The 23,729-nt window shown below is 36.6% G+C and overlaps 1 protein-coding gene across 4 annotated transcripts in view; it reads left to right on the top strand.

Annotated features, from left to right (window-relative positions):
* The window catches only part of nlgn2a (neuroligin 2a), a 149,521-nt gene extending 125,910 nt beyond the window's left edge, over positions 1-23,611 (top strand). For all 4 annotated transcript variants that reach the window (XM_043243949.1, XM_043243951.1, XM_043243950.1 and 1 more), the window contains 5 exons: positions 14,196-14,381; positions 15,891-16,156; positions 16,973-17,132; positions 17,910-18,276; positions 19,421-23,611. In XM_043243949.1, coding sequence (XP_043099884.1) covers positions 14,196-14,381; positions 15,891-16,156; positions 16,973-17,132; positions 17,910-18,276; positions 19,421-20,237 — 1,796 coding nt within the window. In that variant the 3' untranslated portion in view covers positions 20,238-23,611. The remainder of the gene's footprint in view (positions 1-14,195; positions 14,382-15,890; positions 16,157-16,972; positions 17,133-17,909; positions 18,277-19,420) is intronic.
* Positions 23,612-23,729: the final 118 nt, after the last annotated feature.

Genomic DNA, 23,729 nt, shown 5'->3' with positions numbered 1-23,729 from the left:
CAGAGCCCATCCACTTATGGATAAATCAATGTCTGAGTTATTACCAGTATTTGCATATACCGCTACAACTTCCTCTTTGTCTGAGGGCAGCCATGACTGGTCCAGCTCATTAACTTGCCAACTCATTTGCTTTTTTATTTCTCATTTTTCTCCATTTTCCTCATTTTACTCGTATTGTTAACCTCTCCATTCATTTTTGTTTCTCTTTTGTTTCTTTTCCCATTTCATTTTCTCCATCCCATTCTGTAATGGCAAAGGCCTGGAGTTGGAGGCTGTTGTTGTGCAAAAATATAGTCTGCAATAACTAATCAGAGCATTTGGTCTTTTTCTTTCCCCCCGTTGGCGCTACAGATAAGATATTATTCAGCACAGTGTGTTTCTCGCTTATCAACACATTGAAAACACACACACACACACACACACACACACACACACACACACACTCCTCAGAACTAGGACTGCAGATCTGTTGGCTCTATTGTTTAAGACTGAGATAAATAGACGTGTTGTTCCATACAATGTTAATGTTTCTGAAATGTTGTCTCGGTGTCGAAGATGCCCTTGATGCACAGGAGAATGTTGAGATGTGTTTGAGATTTGCTTATCGCATGATAGACGATAGCATGAAAGAAAGCCGAACAAGATTATGAAACAACTGTAAAAAGTGGGATAGGATGACAGAAAGAGAAGAAGAAATCTTTTCCATCCAACTTCCATTATCAGCAGCTCTTAATGTGGTGGCATCAGCAAGCTGGTAGGCAAGTGAGATTTAAAGAGAGATTAAACACACATATAAATACACACACACATACTCATCCAACTCAAAAGTGAACCAGATTGCAGTACACAGCTAAATTTACATATTTAGCTGCCAATGTTTGAAAGAAATTGACAATGTTTACTGAATATCTATGAAGTTTCTTCCAAATTGTTTTTGGAGGCAGCATGTTTAGTTGCTCCTGCCCATCACAATGATTTAACTGTCACTTGCTTTTTTTCCCAAATTTTGTCAAAATGCTGTAATACTGAGCTTCTCACAACAAATCAAACCTGTCAGTCCAATTCTGCATTACTCTTACAGATTATCAGAATCACAAAAGTATGTAATGAAATGCATTGTTGCCGCTTCTCAACACAGATGACTAAGTAGTTGTTCATGCATCATCTGGAATCACTTCTAGCTAGTCAGCATTTGAGACCGGAGAGCTAAGGCTGAGGGATTTTAAGCCTTTGCGCAAATTAATCCATATTCAAATCAGCTTATGAATATGATGAGGCAGCCTGTGTTGCCATTGGCTGGATAAGGCTGTTTGAATGCAGCATGGTAATTAGGAGGTGTGATAAGATCATGGCCGCCAATCTCCAGCTATTCATCCCAAACCCGCCATTTCGGCTCAACACCGAGATGCATATTCACTAGCTTACAGCTAATAATAATAATAATACAGCTAAAGTTGTTTCTTTGAGTGTTGTAAGATGTATACATGCATAAAAGGAGCCTAATGCAAGGGATGCAAGGCAAGGGATGATGAATGTGTCCATATTGCTCTCTCTCTCACGCATTGATTGGGCATTGAACATATGAAGCCTTTTTAATCCTGGTATAATCAGTACCATCAGCATATTTAATGATCGTATCATAATTTTCTCATTATAATCAGAGCGTGATTTAATATTTTGGTGAAAATGAGATATTCACAGTACTAATTAGTGGAGTAATGAGTCCCTGGTTTGAAAAATTAGATTGATGGGAAAAATGTTGAATTTTTAATTTTCATAAAGTAGAGGTTGGGAGAAAAATCTGTTTTATAAAGTATGAAGTGAGATCCATCATTTCAAAATGCAATATTATTCTCTCTGTGTGTGGGGGGGGAATGATAGATGGAGCTCAAGAGAAGGACATATACACACACACTGCTTGTCAAATACTAATAAACTACCCCAGAATGGTGTCACAGACTCTCAGATTTAGTTATTTGAGAAACGCATATGTGATGCACAGATTTTACCACACTGCTCCTTTTCTGAATCTGTGCTGCAGAGTTGCTTGCTAGTCATTTATGCCAATATGTTTGCATCCCAGTATTCACTTTTTAAAAATAAAGATAATATATTACTTCCCATTTAAAACCAGCCAGTGTAGCAAGAAATTACAGTTATTTTATTTTAAGTAAAGCTTTTACTTAATTTATTTAAATCAAAAAACATGGATTTTAAATAAATAATCAAATCTATATTTATTTTTTATTAATTACATATAGAAATAAAATATTATATTTCAGTGTGTTTCTAGAATTATTCAGTTAAAATATGATTATTTTTGTTGTTGTTTTTCCATTATGGTATGTGCATGGACAATTATTCAGTTTAATATAAATGTATATATATATTCACTTAAACTTGCTGGAAGTTGAAATCACATCTTAGTGTTTTCACCCAGCAAATTTGTGATATCCCAGTATTTTCTTAAAAATAAATGAATGGAAGCCCAGCTAGCCTAGTAGTTTTTTGATGTACTCTCTCGTTCTCTCTCTCCATCTTGATGTTTATCACGTTTTGTGTGTTTTAGTCTCACCTTGTTTTCTCTCATTCGTTGTTTTGTTTATCTTAGTCTATTTCAATCACTCCTGGTGCTGTCTTTCTTTCAGTCCTCCTGTGGACTGCTCTGTCACATTTGCTCTCCTCCTCCATCTTGATGAATCTTTCTCCATGTTTTCTATCAATCTTTCTGTATCTCCTCTGTTTAATCTCTCCAGGGCTGTGCTGATTACCCGAAGCAACAAATTAATGACAGTGCAACCCACAAACACAAGTACCTGGTACATAGCCATACACTAACACACTTCAGCAGAGTTTAATGCCATGCACCAACACACATGCACATGCTGCATGTACGCAGTCACAGGGAGATAAAAAGTCAAAGAACGAAGGACAGAGACAGATGTCGACGACAAGAATTGTCTCAGCGCAGGAGAGTGTCTTTGCAGTAGCTTTGGAAGGTTGCCAGGCAACAGTGAACTGTGATAGCCATGACTGGCCTTTCAGCAGCAGTGAGCCCTGTGCAGTAACCTTGATCATTTAACTGTATACTTGCAGTCAAAAGTTTACAGCAATTAAGATCAAGAAATCTTTTATGCTCACCAGGGCTGTTTTTATTTAATATTATGACATTAATTTAAAAATATTAAATAAATAATTTTATAAAAAAGTTTTTTGCAGTCTTCAATGTCACATGATACATGATGATTTTCTTCAGAAATAATTTTAATATGCTGATATTCTGCTCAAGAAACATTATTATCAGTGTTGAAAACAGTTTTGCTGCTTTTTTTTTTTTTTTTTGAAAGAATGCATTTAATTGATCGAAAGAGACAGTAATGACATTTATAATAATACAAACTATTTCTTTTTCAAATAAATTGCATTCTTTAATCAAAGATCACAGAAAAATATTACCAGCATGTATAAAAAAATATATATTATGGAGCACAACTGTTTTTAACATTAATATGAATTGTAATTGTTTCTTAAGCAGCAAATCAGCAATTAAAATTATTTATGACAAATCACATGAAACTGAAGAGTGGAGTAATGGGGCTAAAAACATACCTTTGCTATCACAGGAATACTGCAAATAAGATCTAACAGAAATACATTTAACAGAAAAGAGTTGCTTTACATTTTAATAATGTTTCACAATATTGCTGGGGGGGTTTTTAGGCCTGGTGTTGTATATGTATGTTTGTGCCTGTGTACACACACACGCGCTATATGAAGAGGATAAATGTTTTAGCTCTTTGTCTATCTGGGACTGTTTCTCTAACAGAGGAGAGGGCTCTTTACACCTGCCAGTAAAAGCCTCTGCTCCATCATCAAATAAATATGAGAACATCTCTTTCCTGCTGTCTCTTTGTCTCTTCCTCCCTGTGTGTTCTTCTCGCTCATTTTCCCTGTGAGCATCTGCATTTTCCATCTCTTACTCATCCTTCTTTTTCTAGAAATACATCTAGCACTGTTACCATTGCATCATTGTTACCGTTATGTTACTGATGCAATTATTTTGCTGTTACTCACTGTGACCGTTACCATCCCTGCTAAAAAAACTTCCACATGTTTAAGAGAGATTTTGGGCTCCAGTTTGGCAGTCTATAGGAAAAAAGCATTAACATTTTTAAATAAAATGGAAAGAGGTTACAGGTTCTCACATTGACACAAAGAGATATTGGCATTATTGTGTGTAAAAAAAGATTGAGACTGAGCCTGCTGAGTGTGTCTGTGTTTGATTGTGTCTGTTTGTCTGTGAGAAATAGAGACAGAAAGTGTGTATAAATGTGTGTTTTCAGGTAGCACTGGTGCATTGCGCCGTTCCCTACACACACAGTGGGTAAACACAAAAACCCGAGTCACTCCCAGAAGCCAAACTATACAAAACCTGCACACTGCAGAACAGAGGGAGAAGGAGAAAAGAGAGACGGATGCACATTAAAGGGAAAACTCCAGAAAATGTGTTTTGAAAAACCCCATCAAAAACTTTCAATGCGGAAAAGTGCATGCAAATTCAGTCTTACGCTTCTCTCACTCTCCTGACAGTCTCCTTCACCTGTAGAGCAAAGTGTATACTCAGTGACATTTAATAGTCTCAGCCTCAGATGGATTCACTGACCATTCACTGACCATCTGATGCATAGTGTAATTCTGAATTGGAAAGCATTTCAAATCTGAATGGCTATTTTTAAGCTTTCAGGATTACTGTATGTACACACAGAGTTGTAGTTTTTTTTAATTAGTGCACCTAAAAACTAAAGTAATCAAGTTTACAATGATTACTTTAGTTTACAATGAGGATCATGTGCCAGAGTTTTGTATTAAATCTTTAAAAGATAATCAGAGTTTCCTTTGAGGTAGTTAGCCTGATGTCTGTGCAATATTATCTACAGTATGCGTGAAATAGTCTATACTTATTACTTTTGGGCTGGAAGAAAATCTGATCTGTGTCTGTATGCATTTTCCACTATTTTTACAGCTTTTTGCACAGCTATTCTTGATGATTGTCATGCTGCAATTTAAATTCATCCGTCTATTTTTGTGGTATCATTTATTTTAGATAAACGCAGATTTACATGTCGATCAGATGCTCTCTTTCTGTCTAATTAGATGGTTCTTTATCAAAATGGGCAATCGTGTGAACCAGACTCTTTAGCATCTTCCATATTATAGTTCTTCTTCCTAACTATCTTTTTTTCTCATTCTTACTTTTTTCTTTCTCTATCTCTTTTTTTCATCTGGTCAGACAATGTAAAGTATTAACTTAAAAATATGAAACTGAGGGATTCTAATCTGTATTTATGAGCCATTTGTTTTTATAGACAATCATTTAGAAATGTCAGCCAGTCTCAAAACATTATAAAAATTTTGAGAATTTTGAAAGGCTCAACAGTAGTCTGGGCAATGTGCGTGAGTACACATCATTTTATCTTCTTTTTCATGCTGAAATATTCCCAATAATGAAGAAAAACATTATGACATTAATGTATAATTTATTGTATTCATTTATTTATAGTGTGAGTTATGAATGCATGAACCATCGCTTTCACTTCCATCATTGAAACTCTACAAAATTTTGACTGACCTTTTTTTGGAGCAAAGAAAAAGAAATTGGACAGACTAAGAGTAGTTACGTATACAGTTTAATAGAATATTGTGTATGGACAGATCAATGGTATGTAGAGAAGAAGAAAATTGTCTTTGGTCATCAAAATATATATATATATATATATATATATATATATATATATATATATATATATATATATATATATATATATATATATATATATATATATATATATATTTTTATTTTTTTTTTTTTTTTTTTTTTTTTTTTTTTTTTTATATATATATTATCACAATGCAAAAAAATTATTGTCCACATATTAACAAGTGAGAAAAAAAATATGGTAATAAGAATTGTTACATACGTAGTCCTAACTTATTCATATTATTCTTGTATTTAAAATTTTCTCTCTTATTTTGGGGATTAAATTTGACCCAGACTTCTTTTACAGGTTCACCTGAATATGCCAACACAGTTCTGACCTTTTGACTTTCCAGCCAGCATCTCCATGTCTAGATTCTCCACCTTTTTGCATCAAACAGATGTAGCCTCATATTCTTGGCCCCCTTAGTTTCATGCTTATCAGCACACACAGCTTGTTATCAGACAGATTTATTCAAATATTCGCCACATTCGGCACAAACGGCTGCAATCTGCAGCATCAAAATGAATTGTAGTTTATCATATCATTTGCATTTTTTAATTATGCTGCAAGGCAAGAAGGCAGGGGAGAGAATGAGAGGGTATGAGTGGAAAAAGATTTGTTTGAGTGTTTGAGCCACTGCTGGCCTGAGTGCCATGAAAGCAAAGAGAAAGAGGATGGAATGTTCAGAGCTGTAGGAGGAAACGCTGCGTGGGATCACAGGAAGTCATGTAGCCACTGAAGCATGATGCTGCCCGGACGCTCTCAGGGAAGCGGTCACGCGGGGTCAGTCTCGCACATTGCAGAACAAAATGTGACAGTAATGCACAAAAGTTCAGAGGAGATGGAGAAAGACAGAGTCAGGATGTTAAGAGATGGTATTTATGGTTCAACCGCCATCTGTTAAACACAAAGGAGCCAGAATGTTAATTATTAATCATTAGCCATCCACCCACAGTTCTCTCATCTCAAAATAATATTATTTAATTTACTGATTCACAAAAGTTGTCATTTCCATTCAGACTTTTTTTGTTTTCAAGTGATTCTTTGCAAAGGATCAGAACAGTCAGTCAGACCTATCTATCTATCTATCTATCTATCTATCTATCTATCTATTCATCTATATCTATCTATCTATATATCTATCTATCTTCCAATCAATCTATCTTTCGATCAATCTATCTATCTCTGACTGTCTCTATCTATCTGTTTCTCTGTTTATCTATCGGTCAATCTAGCCATATTTATTGTTTTTCTGTCTATAATGCCTTAAATTTAAGCGTTTTTAAACTTTAACTTTTAAACAAACTTTTCAAACAAATCAAGACATTTTTTTTTAGAATTGGCTACACAAATTTCTTCACAATTCATTGTAATTATACATCTTTCCATCAGATTTACAGAAAAGTCATCCGAGAATTGAGCCAAAGCAATTGAGAAAAACTGTAAGCTGCAGTTCCGCACCCTGTATGCTGCCTCAATTCAAATTCAGAAAATGAATTGAAATGTCAATAGCATGCTCAATTCAGTTCTGAATGACGCACGACCCTGACACTCATACACACATTACTTAAACAGTGAGCACATCTGTTCTTGAACTGTGCAAGCCTGGCAGACTGTGTTTTAAATGAGTGTTGTTTTATCTGGAGTGAGTGTTCAAATACATTATGCCTTTACTCTTTTCTAAAGCTCTGATACTGCAGACGCACTGTGGGGTCCCCACTGGCATTTAGAGCACCTGTGGAGGTGTGTGTACGAGTGTTTGTGTGTTCTGTGTTCCATCATGCAGTGCCGGACTACAAATGCCCACTGTCACCCCTATTTCACTCCCCATTACCCTGGGCAGGAGGGCCAGTAGAGTGTGTGAGGGCACGGCAAATGAGAGTAAATGGAAGAGGGAGGGAAAGAGAAAGAGAAAGAAAAAAGAATCAGACAGAGAAATAGAAAGCAAAAAAAAGATCCCACCCCATCATTTTGGTCTATATCTCATTCTAACAAAGCAGTTATACAGATCTGTGCACACATCTCTGTGCTTACATTCAGTAAACAGTTTTTATAGCAGGCTCGTGTGTTCATCCCTTCCATCTGTTGTTGCATGTACTGTACAGTATGTGTGCATCTGTGTCTGTGTGTGTGTGTGTGTGTGTGTGTGTGTGTGTGTGTGTTTGTGGCTGTTTCATTCTTGTCCCTGCAAGCACAGTGGGAATCATGCCAGAAAACTGTAAGCAACCACACACACATACACACATATCAATACTCACTAGTGCACAGTATGTTGTTACTAAGCATTCATGTATTCAAATAGCAGCAGTGCATGATGTTAAAGTCAAATATTCAATGCCGCATGAGCTTACTCTTAGAAATGTTCTATATATAGATCTGTGTATTTTAAGTGCATTGTTTTTACACTGCCATTTATAGCAACAACATATGGAGTCAGTCAACACAGGTGGGCATCATTGTATGGGAGGCGAAATAAAATCATCTGGGTTATTCCTGTTATACAGTGCCTTTAAAACTCTGTAACTTGAATATGTGGAGAAATTTAAATATAAGGCTATACCAAATTATCAGAAATGTACCTTGCTGTACCTGTATCTAAGCCACTTTACGCCAACGTTTTACACCATTACAAGACAACTGCAGGACAAAATGAAAAAAAGGTCTAATCATAGCCATTTTTGGTGACTAAGAATTATGACGTTAAAAGACGTTAAAAATGTCAAGTCAACACCATCATGTAGCTTACATGATGGTGTTGACTTGACATTTTTAACGTCTTTAGTAATTATGTTGTCATCATTACCGTTGTATAAAAATTAAATACCAAAGCTTGAAATAAACCAGCTAATTCCTCAAAACATCATGTTTATGCTGCTGTTTTACCGCCTCAAATTATATTGTTCCTTCCTGAGGATGATGTCTTTAAGCAACTGGCTTATATAAAGAGAAATTACAAAAGACTAACAGGATGAAAAATTGATATTATGTGGTAAAATGATTCACTAAATGAAAAGACCCAAGACAACATGTTTTGTTTGAAACAAAGAGGAAAGGGAAAAATTAAGAAACACCTGGACAGTTTCTTAATATACAATATTAACTATTTTTACATGTCAGAAGTTTAATATTGTAGCACCCGGGGATATGGAAAACACAACAACATCTGCTCAAAATGGTGTAATAATTAAAAATTCACCCTTGTTCCCTTAGATGTGATATTGTGAGAAATTTAACTAATGTGATTTCTATCTTTAGAAATAAAAAAAGGGAATAAAACAGAAATAGCGGGTTTACTCTTTTATTTACTATGTTATGACATATATAACTGATGATAGCATGAAAATGTCATTTCTGTAAGAATGACAAATCAATCTGTTGTTGTTCCTATTAAATGGTTGAAATACTTGTAGACATTGTTTTTCTGTTCAAATCTAGGCATTTAGAAAATGATTAAAAAATGTCAAATGTCAAAACAGGTATAATTTAACATCATGATGATATATAATAATTAGTTGTGCCATTATAGGAAATGTCACTTAAGGTCTTCCATGCAGTTCAACAGGCATTGTGCACACACAAACACACACACACACACACAAACACACACACAGCCACAGAAGTTAATCTTAAAAGTGGGATCTTATTTTCCAGTCCAAATTTCTGCTGAGGAGTCTTTTAAAGACAATTTTACAGAGTCATATGCACATACACGCACACACACAGACTTCACCGGGATAATGTGGCTGACAGGGCTTAGAAAATAACCATAATGAAGATAAATCTAAAGCAGAAGATGTTAGGGGGTGAAAGCACAGTAATGACCGTGGTGGTGTTAATGGCTGCTCACAAAGCTTAGGCCAAAAAACAATTTAACTTTGTTATTTTAAGGTTCACTAGTAGATTTTGAGGCCAAGGGACATGTTTGAGCAAGAGGTTGCATTATACTGGCAAATCATTTGACTGCTGCGAGAGATCTACTAAAGGTGACGTAATAAATCTAAACAGCCGCAGATAATCTCATTTCCGTAACTGACGCTCTTTGATGTGATGTTTTTGCACAGTCTATTTTGATGCTCTTTGAGGAATAATCCAAATATCTCTCTCTGCATTCTGAATGTGGATGCGGACTGCATGCTAATAGTGTACTAAGGGGTTGGAATTGATTAAAAATTGTCATAATAATGGTTCACTTTGGGAGCAATTCACTAAGAATGAACCGTGCGCCGCTGTTAGCACCATTTATTTCATTGTGCTTTTTGAGTTGTTTTAGCAAACAGTTCACTGAAGAATTTATGCGAATCAAGCAATGGTATGATGGCTCCATCATTTCATCATGGGCATGCTAAATGCCCTGAAATTATGTGTGCATTATACATGAAACCAGTTTTATATAAATTGTCAAACATTTTGCATACTAACAAATTTATGAATGTTTGATAGGTCCATCCTAAAAATGTAAATATCTTCATGTAATACCCCAAAAATTGTGAAATAATGTGGAAGTACGTATGGTTTTGTGTGTGTGTGTGTGTGTGTGTGTGTGTGTGTGTGTGTGTGTGTGTTCATGGTTATTTTATTAATAGCAAATGAGGATCATGTGAAAACACAGCTGTCAAGCTCTGAACTCTGTGATAGATAAATCTACATTGTTAACTGTCCTTCCACAACCACAATCTGACCTCTCTTATCTCTCATAGCAACCTCAGACTGTCACACAGTACTTATGAATTCAGGTAGTGTCATGATATTCACAGAAACCCAGCAGAAAGGTCATGGGTGAGGAGTGTAAGAAGAGTTTAGTGTATGTGCTCATGTATTTTTGAGAATTGAGAATACAGCTGTCTGAAAGCTGAAAGAAACACTTTTACAGGCAGTATATGGATGTAGGAAAGCATCAAGGCACATCAGAGTTTGATGTTTGCGTAACATTCTGTCTACTAAGATATCATCTCCCTTTTTCATTTTTCCTAGCCTATAATAAGACTGAGAATAGCTTTTGACAGGGTGGTTGAAATCTATAAATTAGTTTATAGTTTGGGTTTAGTTAAGATGCTTCCTTTATTATTTTATGTTAAGTTGTAAAGACTTTTACATTGTTGTGAAATGATTGTAGCTTGATTTTCCTTTATAAATCATTGGTTGTCTGGATAAGAAATTTCAGTTAAATATATCATACAGGAGACAAACACAGTGATATTTGAGAAGTGAAATAAACTTTATATGATTTATAGAAAGTGTGCAAGAATTATTTAAACAAAATTAGCCATGTGCATAAATGTAGGCACCCTTGTCATTTTATTGATTTCAATACCTTTAGCACTAATTATTAGATCTCAAAATTGGTTTGGTAACCTCAGTGACCCTTGACCTCCATACACAGGTGAATCCAATCATGAGAAAGTATTTAAAGGAGGCCAATTGTAAGTGTTTCTCTTCTTTGCATCTTCTCTAAAGTGTGGCAACATGGGAGCCTCAAAACAACTCTCAGATGACCTGAAAACAAAGATTGTTGAACATCATGGTTTAGGGGAGGGATGCAAAAAGCTGTCTCAGAGATTTAAGCTCTCAGTTTCAACTGTGAGGAACATTGTGATGAATTGGAAGACCAGAGGCACAGTTCTAGTTAAGGCCCGAAGTGGCAGACCAAGAAAAATCTCAGATAAGCAGAGGCACAGGATGGTGAGAACAGTCACAGTCAACCCACAGACCAGCTCCAAAGATCTACAACATCATCTTGCTGCAGATGGTGTCAATGTGCATCATTCAACTATTCAGCACACTTTACACAAGGAGATGCTGTATGGACAAGTAATGCGGAAAAAGCCTTTTCTTTGCACACACCACAAACGGTGTCGCCTGAGGTTTGCTAAAGCACATTTGGACAAGCCAGCTTCATTTTGGAATAAGGTGCTGTGGACTGATGAAACTAAAATAGAGTTATTTGGGCAAAACAAGGGGTGTTATGCATGGTGGAAAAACAACATAGCATTATGGAACACTTGCTTCCTACAGTAAAATTTGGTGGCGGTTCCATCATGCTGTGGGGCTGTGTGGCCAGTGCAGGGACTGGGAATCTTGTTAAAGTTGAGGGTCGCATGGATTCCACTCAATATCAGCAGATTCTGGAGAACAATGTCCAGGAATCAGTGACAAAGTTGAAGCTGCACCGGGGCTGGATCTTTCAACAAGACAACGACCCTAAACACTGCTCAAAATTTACTAAGGCATTCATGCAGAGAAACAAGTACAACGTTCTGGAATGGCCATCTCAGTCCCCAGACCTGAATATTATTGAAAATTTGTGGTGTGATTTTTAAAGTGGGCTGTCCGTGCACTGAAACCTTACTGAACTGGACATGTTTTGTAAAGAAGAATGGTCTAAAATACCTTCTGCCAGAATCCAGACTCTAATTTGAAGCTATAGGAAGCGTTTAGAGGCTGTTATTTTTGCAAAAGGAGGATGCAAAAAATTTTTTGTGGTGCCTAAATTTATGCAGATGGCTAATTGTTTAATTCTTGCACACTTTCCATAAATCATATATGGTTTTTCACTTCTCAAATATCACTGTGTTTGTCTCCTGTATGATATATTTAACTGAAATTTCTTATCCAGACAACCAATGATTTATAAAGGAAAATCATGAAAAAAAAACCTTGCGTACCACTGTGTGTGTGTGTGTGTGTATATATATATTTCATTTTGGATGCAATTAATCAATATTATTGTTTTACAGCACTAATGTTAAGTCATTAACTGACTAGGCAAAATGCAGAAAGGCTAGTTTGATATACACATTTTATTTCCATTGGAATATTTCTACATGTGCAAGATATGCTTCTGTCTCTCTCTCTGTCTGTGTGTGTGACTTTGATCAGTAAAGTTCCTGGTGACTTGGAGGGAGATGAAACATTTTTTCCAAATTAGAGCACCCACTCACTCACCCTCTGTCTCAGCCATGCCTCTCTCTCCCTTTCTCCCTCTCTTTCTCTCTCTTTCATTCTTACCCTGCTAAGATCAGTGGTCATTTGCCAAAACAAATGTATTTTATAGTTTTGTTTTTTTTGTCGGTTTTTCCTACTTTGTTCTTATTTTTCAGTTTTATAGATTATTTACTTATAAACAAATAGAATCTGATGTATTAGGGATGATAAGATTAACTGATTCGCATAGACTCACAAAGTTAATAATGCGATGCATCGATTTAAAAAAGTGTGCATAAGATACAAGTTTGAATCTGCATTGTGATGCATTGTTTCTTACATATTAAAAAAATATTTATATACAATTATTAGTAGATGCACTATACCAAACATTTTTGTGACTGATATTTTGTATGTAGATTGATTTCTCCTTTCCAAACGTTTCTCTAGCACATTCTCTCATCACCATTGCTGCTATGTAAATGCAAAAATGTATGATGTATCACAACACTACAGAGATCAAGGCATTAGAAGCCAAAAGGCACTTAAGTTAATTTGATACTGATAAGGGTGAATCATAACGCATCGCGCTAGTAGCTGCTTCAAATTTATCTTAAATGTATCGTATTGTTAACTATGCATTGAGATTTGTATGGAGACGCACATCCCTATTCTCTATTAATTATTCCAGTATTTTTATATGCTTTATAGTATTTCAATTTAATATTTTTTTTTTAAGTTTCAGTAATTGTTTAATATGCTTTTATAATTTTTATTAGTTTTTAAATCTCAGTTATTATTTATATAATTTATTTGTTTTAGTATTAGTAATTTAGTGCATATAGTTCTTTCAACCTGACCTCATAATAATATATAAACCTAGTTTATACACTACAAGTGTGCAACACCGTTTCTTATGTACCTACCTTCAAGTTTCGAAGGCAGTTTCAAAGAGAAATGTCCACTGAATGGTGCTAAAACACAGCTTTAGTATGTGGACCGTTGCACATTTTTCAGAATTCAAATATCCGGGGACTGTCACTAAGAGTCAATGCTGTATCATGTTGTAAATATGCCATGCACCAAATCCAGACCTAAACCTACCAAACAATTAACAAATGCAAAAGCATTGATCCATTTTGTTGATCTGCAGTTACAGAGGATTCTAAACAGAGCTTTTTCTATCATCAAGGCAATGACGTATCACATGAGTAAACCTTCCCTCTTTGAACACCCATAGATATGAAACTGGATATGTGTGATGCTAACATTCAGAAGCATCAGTTGTCAAATCTCCCGGCATATTAATATCGTTTCGAAATCATAACATAATATTCTTCAACTAATTGTGCAAAAATTATGGTTTAGTAATAAAAACTCTGTAAATGTGTGTGAAAAGGCATAAAAGGTGTATTACGCCGCACTGATAACAATGAAATGAATGCTCTTCATTAACAAAGCTCTCTGTATTTTCATTCCTCCCCTTCCATCCATTTCTCCTCTACTTTGCTACAGGTTTTCTTAGCACAGGAGATCAGTCTGCAAAAGGCAACTATGGCCTTTTGGATCAAATCCAGGCCTTGCGTTGGCTGAATGAGAATATTGGACACTTCGGTGGAGACCCTGAACGGATCACTATCTTTGGCTCTGGGGCTGGAGCGTCTTGTGTCAATCTACTCATCCTGTCCCACCACTCTGAGGGTAAAACAAGTGTGTGTGTGCATATGTGGTAATGCTTTAACAGACTAATACAATCCCTGCACGGGTTTCCATCTCATTATTAATGCTACGTGTGTGTGTGTGTGTTACCTCACAAAGTGTCTCACAGTCCTGTCCAACTGTGTTCTGTTGCATTGCTCGTCAAAAACGTCCACCTTTATCCGAACCATCTTCATCATCACTGTCATCCTCACCTAACATCAGTCCTACAGCCCTCAACTGTCAATCACAGCAGGTAAGTCATGACAGTTTTTACCCTGGAGAAACCAGTCATGTTATTTGCCTGTAAGGAGCCCAAGCCAACTGAAACAGGAAGAGATAAACAAGTAAAGGTATGCAGGTAAGTGTTAAAGGGGTAGTCCACCTAAAAAAGAAAATTATGTCATTGTTTCCTTGACCTCATGTCATTCCAAACTCGTATGGAACATACAAAAAAAGAAGATAATCTGAAGAATGTTAGTAACTGATCACTTTCAGTCTCACTGACTTTGTATAGACAAAAAAATAAAACCAAAGGGGATCAAAACAGTTTGTTATCTTACTGCTAAATATCTTTTTTGTGGTTAATACAAATAAATATATGCCTATTTAGAATTACTTGTGAATAAACTATGAATGTTCATTTTTACATGGACTATCCCTTTAAGGTTAAGAAAATTAATAGAGTTCACTGAAATGGAGCAAAGGAAAAAAAAATTATAAGGGATTTTGAGCACCGCTTAACTAAATATCTGTTTGGACAAGCTAGGTAAAGAGAAAAGCACAGGCGTGTTAGCGGAGACAAAGCTTCAGTAGCTCCATATTGATTTCTCTGGGAAAGGTAACATGCTCTTCAATAATTAAAAAGACAGAAAGGAACGAAGGAGGGCAGAACAAAGAAAAGACGAGCCCTTTGGTAATATGTTTTACACTTCTCCTGAGAATAAGAAAAAGGCTTTGTTTGTAAAGTGTTTGTAAGTGAAAAGGCTACAAGAGAATAATAGATTTACTGTTAATATTTCAATGCAAGATGGAATTAGTACAATGTTATCTCAATAATCACTGAAAAATGTTGTTTGTGCCAAACCCAATTCTCATTTTCTTCTCCATTTTTCACTGATGCAATTCCAGCTGACACTGTGTTAAGCGCTACTAAAAATAATCCATTCAATAAAGAAGATATACAGAATATACAACATAACATTTAAATAATCATGCTACATTGTACTATTATATCACTATTAAAAATTGGTTGACAGAAATAACATTAAGGAAAACTTCATATCCTTTTAAATACTGTTTTTAAAAATCCTTTTGCTAATTAGTATGCATGTAGCTTTTATGACCTCATATCATTTTTGAGACTGCATGAGATATATATATATACTTCATTTGTCACACATCATGAATGAAATCAGGATGAAATCCATTTCATACCAAATTATGATGGTGAACAGTTAGGGGCATATTACATTATTTATTCTAATAAAATATTGTTCCCTCTAATCCCAGGCCTGTTTCAGAGAGCCATTGCTCAGAGTGGTTCAGCCATCTCCAGCTGGTCCATTAGTTACCAGCCCTTGAAGTACACTAAGATTCTGGCCCGTAAAGTGGGATGCACATATGGGGAGACCGCAGATCTGGTGGATTGTCTCCGCAGGAAAAATTTCAGAGAGTTGGTGGATCAGGACATCCAGCCGGCCCGCTACCACATTGCATTTGGACCAGTGATGGACGGAGACGTTGTGCCGGATGACCCCGAGATCCTGATGCAACAGGTGACCTTGAGATTTCTTCCATTTGTGGGGAAGGTTTCCAAGACTTATGTTAATTCATAATTCAGCATATCTTTCCAGTAAACCACCCAAACTACCTTTTAAATCAAATCTTAGAGACCTTCAAGCACAGGATTTTGAATAAAGCTTCATACTTCTACAAAGCTTCTACTTTTGTAACTGCAGGCTGAATGTTCCATGAAAATGAGTGACACCTTTTACTTTTGATATGCCGTCATGTGCTATTGTGTTATACAACAGTGCCGTAAATGTGGGTGATTGAAGTCAGTACATTCTTGAATAATTTCAACTTTTTTCTTTTCCTTTAATTGATCGTTTTTTTATTAACGAATGATATTCATAATCTTTAAAATGGCCACTTCTTTGTTCTCAATTATTAAAAATAATTTAAAATAAAGACCAAAATAATTGGGTGTTTATGGGAGGAATTTCAGATCTCAGGAAAAGGTCTTTTTTTTTTAAGATCTCATGAAAAAGTACAAAGCAAAATTTCCCAGATATTAACACATTTTATACATTTATTAAAGTGAGAAATATATAATGTCTGGGTATAGGGGACAAACCTAACTAATAATAATGTCTAATTTAACATTTCTAAAATAGGAATATTTAATTAGAGATACATGACCAAGTTTAAAGCTATTATAATCTACCCTTTAAAACTAAGTTCTAAGTTACTTACAAAAGTTAAAGAACGCCATATATGAATGAAATCTTTTTTTTTTTTTTTTTTTTTTTTTTCACTACTGGTTACTTGCAATGAGTTTGTCAGAGAATGTTCAATTCTTTCTCCACTAGGGGGAGTTCTTGAACTACGACCTTCTGATTGGCGTAAATCAAGGGGAGGGGCTGAAGTTCGTGGATGATGGGGGCACTGAGAGTGAAGAAGGCATTTCAGCTGCAGCTTTTGACTACACTATTTCCAACTTTGTGGATAACCTATATGGATATCCTAAAGGTGAGATCTTAAGTCTCCTTTTTATTGGACTTGTAAGCCTGTTTTTCTTGTCTGTTTAACCATTTATCATTAGAAAGAAAAATGAATACTTCGGTTACTATATTAGCATAATTCGTATTAAATTGTGCCAAAGTTTGTCAGCTTTATAAGGGTGAAAAATGAATGTTTAAATTAAATTGGGAATCTGCATTGCAATGCAGAGCAGCCCTTGTAGTTCTTACATTTCTTTTGCCTGGTGAGGACACGAGTATGGTTGGGTAACATTCTTCTGGCTTTTAATGAAGGGCAATGCTGAGTACAAAGAAGCAATTGGTACTAGGTATATTCTCTTTAGTGGGTGATGATGTTAACATTTTCCATTTCCACCAGAGGGCGATAAACGACAAGCAATGCTATTTTTGTGGCCGGTTTCACAAACAAGTCTCAAGCATAGTATTAGACTAAATCCTGAGCTGTTTCAACTGAAAGAAACTCGCGCTGTTTGATCTTAAACAGGCCAGTGCTTTTGTTTTGTCTTAAGATGCACATCAGTAATGCATGTTTATAAAAATACTTAAATGCCTTAATTGAATTACGGCCTAATCCTGGCTCAGGCTAAGCTCTGTCTGGTATTTAATGTCCTATGGATGTCAGCTATTACATATAGTTATTTTTTTTAAATAGCATGCATTCATGGGTGGATTTTCTCTTGAAAGTTCATAAGACAAACATATTCGTAGACGCACAAAACTCTTGTCTGTTCTTTCTTTACTGTAATTATTCTACATCTTTTTGCAGGTAAAGACATCTTGAGGGAGACTATTAAGTTCATGTACACAGACTGGGCGGACCGAGACAATGGGGAAATGAGGCGCAAGACTCTCCTGGCATTGTTCACTGATCACCAGTGGGTTGCGCCAGCCGTCGCTACTGCCAAGCTCCACGCGGAGTACCAGTCACCCGTCTACTTCTACACCTTCTATCACCACTGCCAAACAGAGACGCGGCCCGAGTGGGCAGACGCTGCGCACGGGGATGAGATACCGTATGTGTTCGGTGTGCCCATGATTGGAGCAACAGACCTCTTCCCTTGCAACTTCTCCAAAAATGATGTCATGCTTAGCGCTGTGGTGATGACATACTGGACCAACTTCGCCAAGACGGGGTGAGAATGAATATAATGTATAGCGTTCTTTCTCTTTAAACAGCTCGTTTCTTTGAAATCACGTTAAAAAATAATGCTCGAAACGTTTATTTTTTTGACATTAAAATTGGGAATGGGCGATACGGCAAAAGATATCATCATGACATTTTTTTCCGTATCATTCAAAATAGATTATGATATTTGTAATGTTATGATATTTATAATTTCGTACAGTTAATGGGGACGGAAATTGCACATGTTTGTTAGACCTTGAGAATTAATGTAACCAAGTTATGACAGTTATGTTATTTTTAATGTTTTTTTTAATCAAAAATAGTATCTAATAAAATTAATTCAGAAATATAGCAATTAAATATTAACAGTAACTTACTGCATTAGTTTGGGGTGAAAGAAAGTGCTGCACAACAGAAGTTGCTGTATATTCTGTATAAATTAAAACTTTTTTAAAAAATATCTTGGCTGCATTTAGTCAACGTTTGAAGTGGATCAAAAAAGCTCATCAGATTTATCCCAAGGCAAGAACACGTTATGGTTTTAGCTGTTAGGACAACTTTGATAAAAGGTTTTGATCCATTTCTATTGTTGACTAACAGATTTAAAATGCATTTATTTCATACACGGTATAGTTAAAATATGTTTAAATATTTACTGGTGTATCGCTTGAGGCCTACTGATATAAAAAGTATAATTAAACTTTACTTGGAGTACAACTTGTGTACAATGCACATTTCTTAATATTAAGCCTAAAATGTGTTTTAATGTCAATACTGGTAAGGACTGTATGTTTGATAAATATCAGTCTGTAAATGCAAGATATTTAAAGTGTATAATCAAAGCATAAATATACTTAAGTATATATTAAGTTGGATTTCAGCGCAACTAAAGTACAATTAAAGTACAAAATTAGTTGTTCCAATTTAGCAGACTTAAGTCTTGAAGATTGTCTAGATGTTGGCTAAATTTTGACAATTTCTCAAATGTTTATTATATATTGTTTCCCCCAATAAACATCAAATGTCAATTATCACCTGGCCCAAGTTCAAATTGCAGTTCTGTGTTCTCTTTTAAATTCCAATTTGATTTAAAAAGTCATTTTAAAATTCATTAAAATACCCTTTTGACACATGATATCTGTTTTCCCTAGGGATCCCAACTTGCCTGTTCCTCAGGACACCAAGTTCATCCACACCAAGCCCAACCGTTTCGAGGAAGTGATCTGGACCAAGTTCAACTCCAAAGACAAGCAGTATCTCCACATTGGCCTGAAGCCTCGCATCCGGGACAACTACCGAGCAAATAAGGTGGCCTTCTGGCTGGAACTGGTTCCTCACCTCCACAACCTTCATGACGAACCAATCTTCAGCACAGCCACAACCCGACTGCCTCCAAGAACCGCCCGCCCGGGACCCCGAACGACACGCCATCCCATCCCAACCTTTCCTACAGAATCGGACCCAGACGGCTCAGAGCCCCCTCGGTTCCCGCCCTTCCCAAGCGACACCCGGGACTACTCTACAGAACTGAGCGTGACGGTAGCTGTCGGCGCATCGCTCCTGTTCCTCAACATCCTTGCCTTCGCCGCGCTTTACTACAAACGCGACAAACGGCATGAGATGCGACGGCACCGACTGTCCCCCCAGCGAGGCGTACCTGCTAATGACTTAGCACACAGCCAAGAGGAAGAGATCATGTCCCTGCAAATGAAGCACTCGGAGCACGATGCCCACCATGACATGGAGCCGTTGCGACCGCATGATATTTTACGCCCCGCATGCCCACCCGACTACACATTGGCACTTCGGCGGGCCCCCGACGATGTTCCGCTCATGACCCCCAACACTATCACCATGATTCCCAGCACCATTACTGGCATGCAACCCCTCCATGCCTTCAACACCTTCCCTACAACCACCGGCCACAACAACACCTTACCCCACCCTCACTCCACCACCCGTGTATAGTAGGACTAGCTCTCATACATATCCAGTTTTCTCTCTCTGTCCACCTTTTCAAGCTCCTAGACTTAAGATGCTCTCGGTTTAGCTGCCTTGAGCGGCGACTGCGCATCCTGTTGGCGTTCTCATAGACACAATCAAGGTTTCGTAGAAGCTGTACACACTAGAGGAGCTCTGTTTGTAGACTCGATGATGAGCAACAGATAGGGTCGGCAGTGACAAGTCATCAGCCTCGTACTGGATTCAACTTGCTGTTTGTTTTTACACGTTGTTCTTAAAAAAACTGTGCATCAGTGATTGACTAAGCTGATCCGATGTCATGAGGGGAAATGATGACATTTACCCACTTTTCTTCTCTCACTAAATTGGCAGAGTGCAGATTTCATCCATCCTTTTTATCACCCTCCTTTGTTATTCCATTACCGGGCCATCGCTCTGTCCGAATGTGATTTTTGTGTCCTTGGATTATGTTTTACATGAATTGTAGGGGCATTCGATAAAAGGCTGGATGTGTTGTGTTTACCTGCAGTCTTGTGTCAAGTATTAAATCATACCTTGCAACAAGAGATGCAGAGAATGAGAGAAAATGACAGCATCTGACAGAAGACTAAAACAAAAGTGCCAACCTCCTCTCTTTTTCTCTCGCTCTCGCTCTGTGCGTGTCATTTTATCACACATATTTGACTTGGCTATGTGTTGTTTCTTAGGAAGATTTTTGTATGTATAAATATAAAGACAAATATATAAAAGAATGATATGAATATATATTTACATGGATTGCTCGGTGGGATCTATGCATGAAATATTTTAAAGCACCAAGAAGGACACTGAGCTGTAAACTCCCACAGCTTGTTTTTTTTTTTTTTTTTTTTTTTTTTTGATTTAAGTTTGCTTGCTTAAAATGCCTACAGAAACCTTCTGTGCAGTGGTGTTTTCATCAGCACTAGTCCAAATGTAACATCCTCCTCAGTCTGACCACTCTATAAGATGGTATCCTCTCTCTGTATCCAGAAAGAGAGCTATTGGCAAGTCTTTTAAATGCTTTTTGACATTCATATGCAGTTGTTGGTGCTATTATTTGACCATCAACCATGTAGTGCTCTACCAGAGCCATCTGTGATGGTCCGGACAGTTGCATAAATACAGCAAATAGCGAATGCACATGTAGCTTTGCATCTCTTTTGTGGGTCTCTGACCATTATATTTCTCAAATACAAATGATGCTCTTACACCTCAGCCCATCTTTCTCTCTCTGTGGCCTCTCCTGTACTTTCTCTGTCCTTACTCTTTCAGTTCAACGTCATTTGGTTTTTGACAACCAAGTTTAATAAGCATCTTTTTTGTGTATCTGTGCGCGTGTGCACACATACAGAGTGTGTTTTCTAGGCAATAGCTAGGTGTGCTGTAAATGTGTGTTAATGTGAATGTGTGAGGTAAGAGAATATGTGACAGAGAGGCACAACGTGAGAGAAAAGTATGTTTTTTAACCTTCATAACACAGAAATCTCCTTCATCGGTGGCCCTCTATCATTCAGGAAAACCTACGTGCAAAATAGTTAGGAAGAGGCTGGAAGCACTCCTAATGTCAGTTTCTACATATCTGTCTGCACTGCACACTTGACCTTTTTGACAAGGTTATGACAAGCACAGCAAATAGTGGTCATGGCAAACCAGATCTATATATAGACAAATCTTACAGCTTGTTTCTCCAGAATACATGTCAAGGTTAAAGACCGATTGGCTCAGAATCCCTGGAGAGTAACTGCAGGATTAACACAATCACTTGTGTTCTGTTCATGCCTTGTTATCATATTTTTCTGCCACTGCTGTGTGTCACAGGAGGATGACTGTTTGTCTCACTGTTGACTCCATTTGCCAGTGTACTGAGTCTGAGATGCCCAGGACCATCATGAGGGAGCAAGAACTAAGAACTACAATGAACTAAACGTGAACAGACTCTAATAGCATTGCTGAGCAAACATGCTGGAGGTTCAGTCATGAAAACAGAACTTTCTTCTGCGGTGTGGACTGAAAACAACAACCGGACAATAAGTGAAGGGAGATTGTAACAGACTTCAGTTGCAGGTACCTTCTGGAGATCCAGAGTGTAGGTTGGACCTGTGGATATGTACCATCTGTGGACTTTTGTGTGGTTGTAGGTATAACTGACTCCATTTTAAACAAACTATGTGGAGGTGACTAGAGCTGCGTACAAAACAACCTCAGTTCTATTAATCACTACTGTTTTAAGGGATGAGTTCCGGCTCTTTTGTTATTTCTCTCGTTTGTTTTTGTACGCTCAACCACTAGAGTGTGATGTCGTGGTACATACAGAATAAAGACTCTACATCCATTACGAGCCATTCATTGGGTCTTCAGTAGGCGTACAGCGAGAGAAGGAGATATAGAAATTAACTGTACATTTTTAAGTGTAAGAACAAATCAACTGAAAATATTTGTAAATATTCAGTTACTTGTTTAAATGTTTTGTTTGTTTTTATTTTCTTTTGGTTTCGTTTTTCCTTTCTGGTCGAATGAAATTTGAAATACTTTTGTGACCAGGACAACAGGTGCAAGTTCTAATTCAGCCACCAGCAAAATTGATGAATCTCATTTGTTAAATTCACTTTCTGCTGCTTCATTTGAGATCGGAGGATGGAGATGATGTATTGCTCTCATATATTTGAGCATAAAGAGATGTGTATCATGTAGCATACTAATTTCACTTGAATCATCGCGTGGCTAATCATATTTCTGCACAAGTATGATTGGCTGACCATTTCAGATACAAAGCCTGCCAGCTTTCAAAAATCTTTGATATGGAGATGGACTAGAATGTCCCATTTATTTAAGCAAAGTAGGCACTGGAAAACATGGTGGTTATGAGAAGTTTTTCATCTGCCATGAACTTGTTGTAGCATTAAAATCTTACCAAAAGATGGTAGAGATTAAATATCTAAAATAGGGGGAAAGTATTGTTTTACGGTCACATTTGTACACTTTAGTATACATTTTATTTTTGAATGAATTAAGGAAAATAATGCCAAATTAAAGATGGCATAAAAAGTGCACGAGGATCTCTATATGTCAGCTCTAATAGGTTAATGATTACTGAATAAATGAAGCACACATTATTCCTCTCAGAAAATAAACAAATTTTACTGGGTCCTAAAGCAAATTTACACCTGTTGCCCTGTTTTACTATATATGTTCAGAATCAGAACGCCACACTTGATGAAGAATAAACATGTTATTAATGGATTTAAAAAAAAGGTAAAAATATATAAATAAGGTGATGATATTTCTCTTTATTTAGAAGTTATTACACACTGTATGCTGTGACTCTGATCTGGGGAACATTAAAGAAATTCATAGCCAGACATCAGACTCTGTTTCCTTTTCATCAAACTACCAATTATTTAATTGACTTATTTGCTTCCCTGAACATTAAAAAAACACCACTGAGATCATGTCAAACTAACAAATTACATCAAAGAT

Source organism: Puntigrus tetrazona, chromosome 7 (assembly GCF_018831695.1).
Source record: "Puntigrus tetrazona isolate hp1 chromosome 7, ASM1883169v1, whole genome shotgun sequence".
Classification (NCBI taxonomy): Eukaryota; Metazoa; Chordata; class Actinopteri; order Cypriniformes; family Cyprinidae; genus Puntigrus; species Puntigrus tetrazona.
This window is presented reverse-complemented; position numbering and strand designations above follow the sequence as displayed.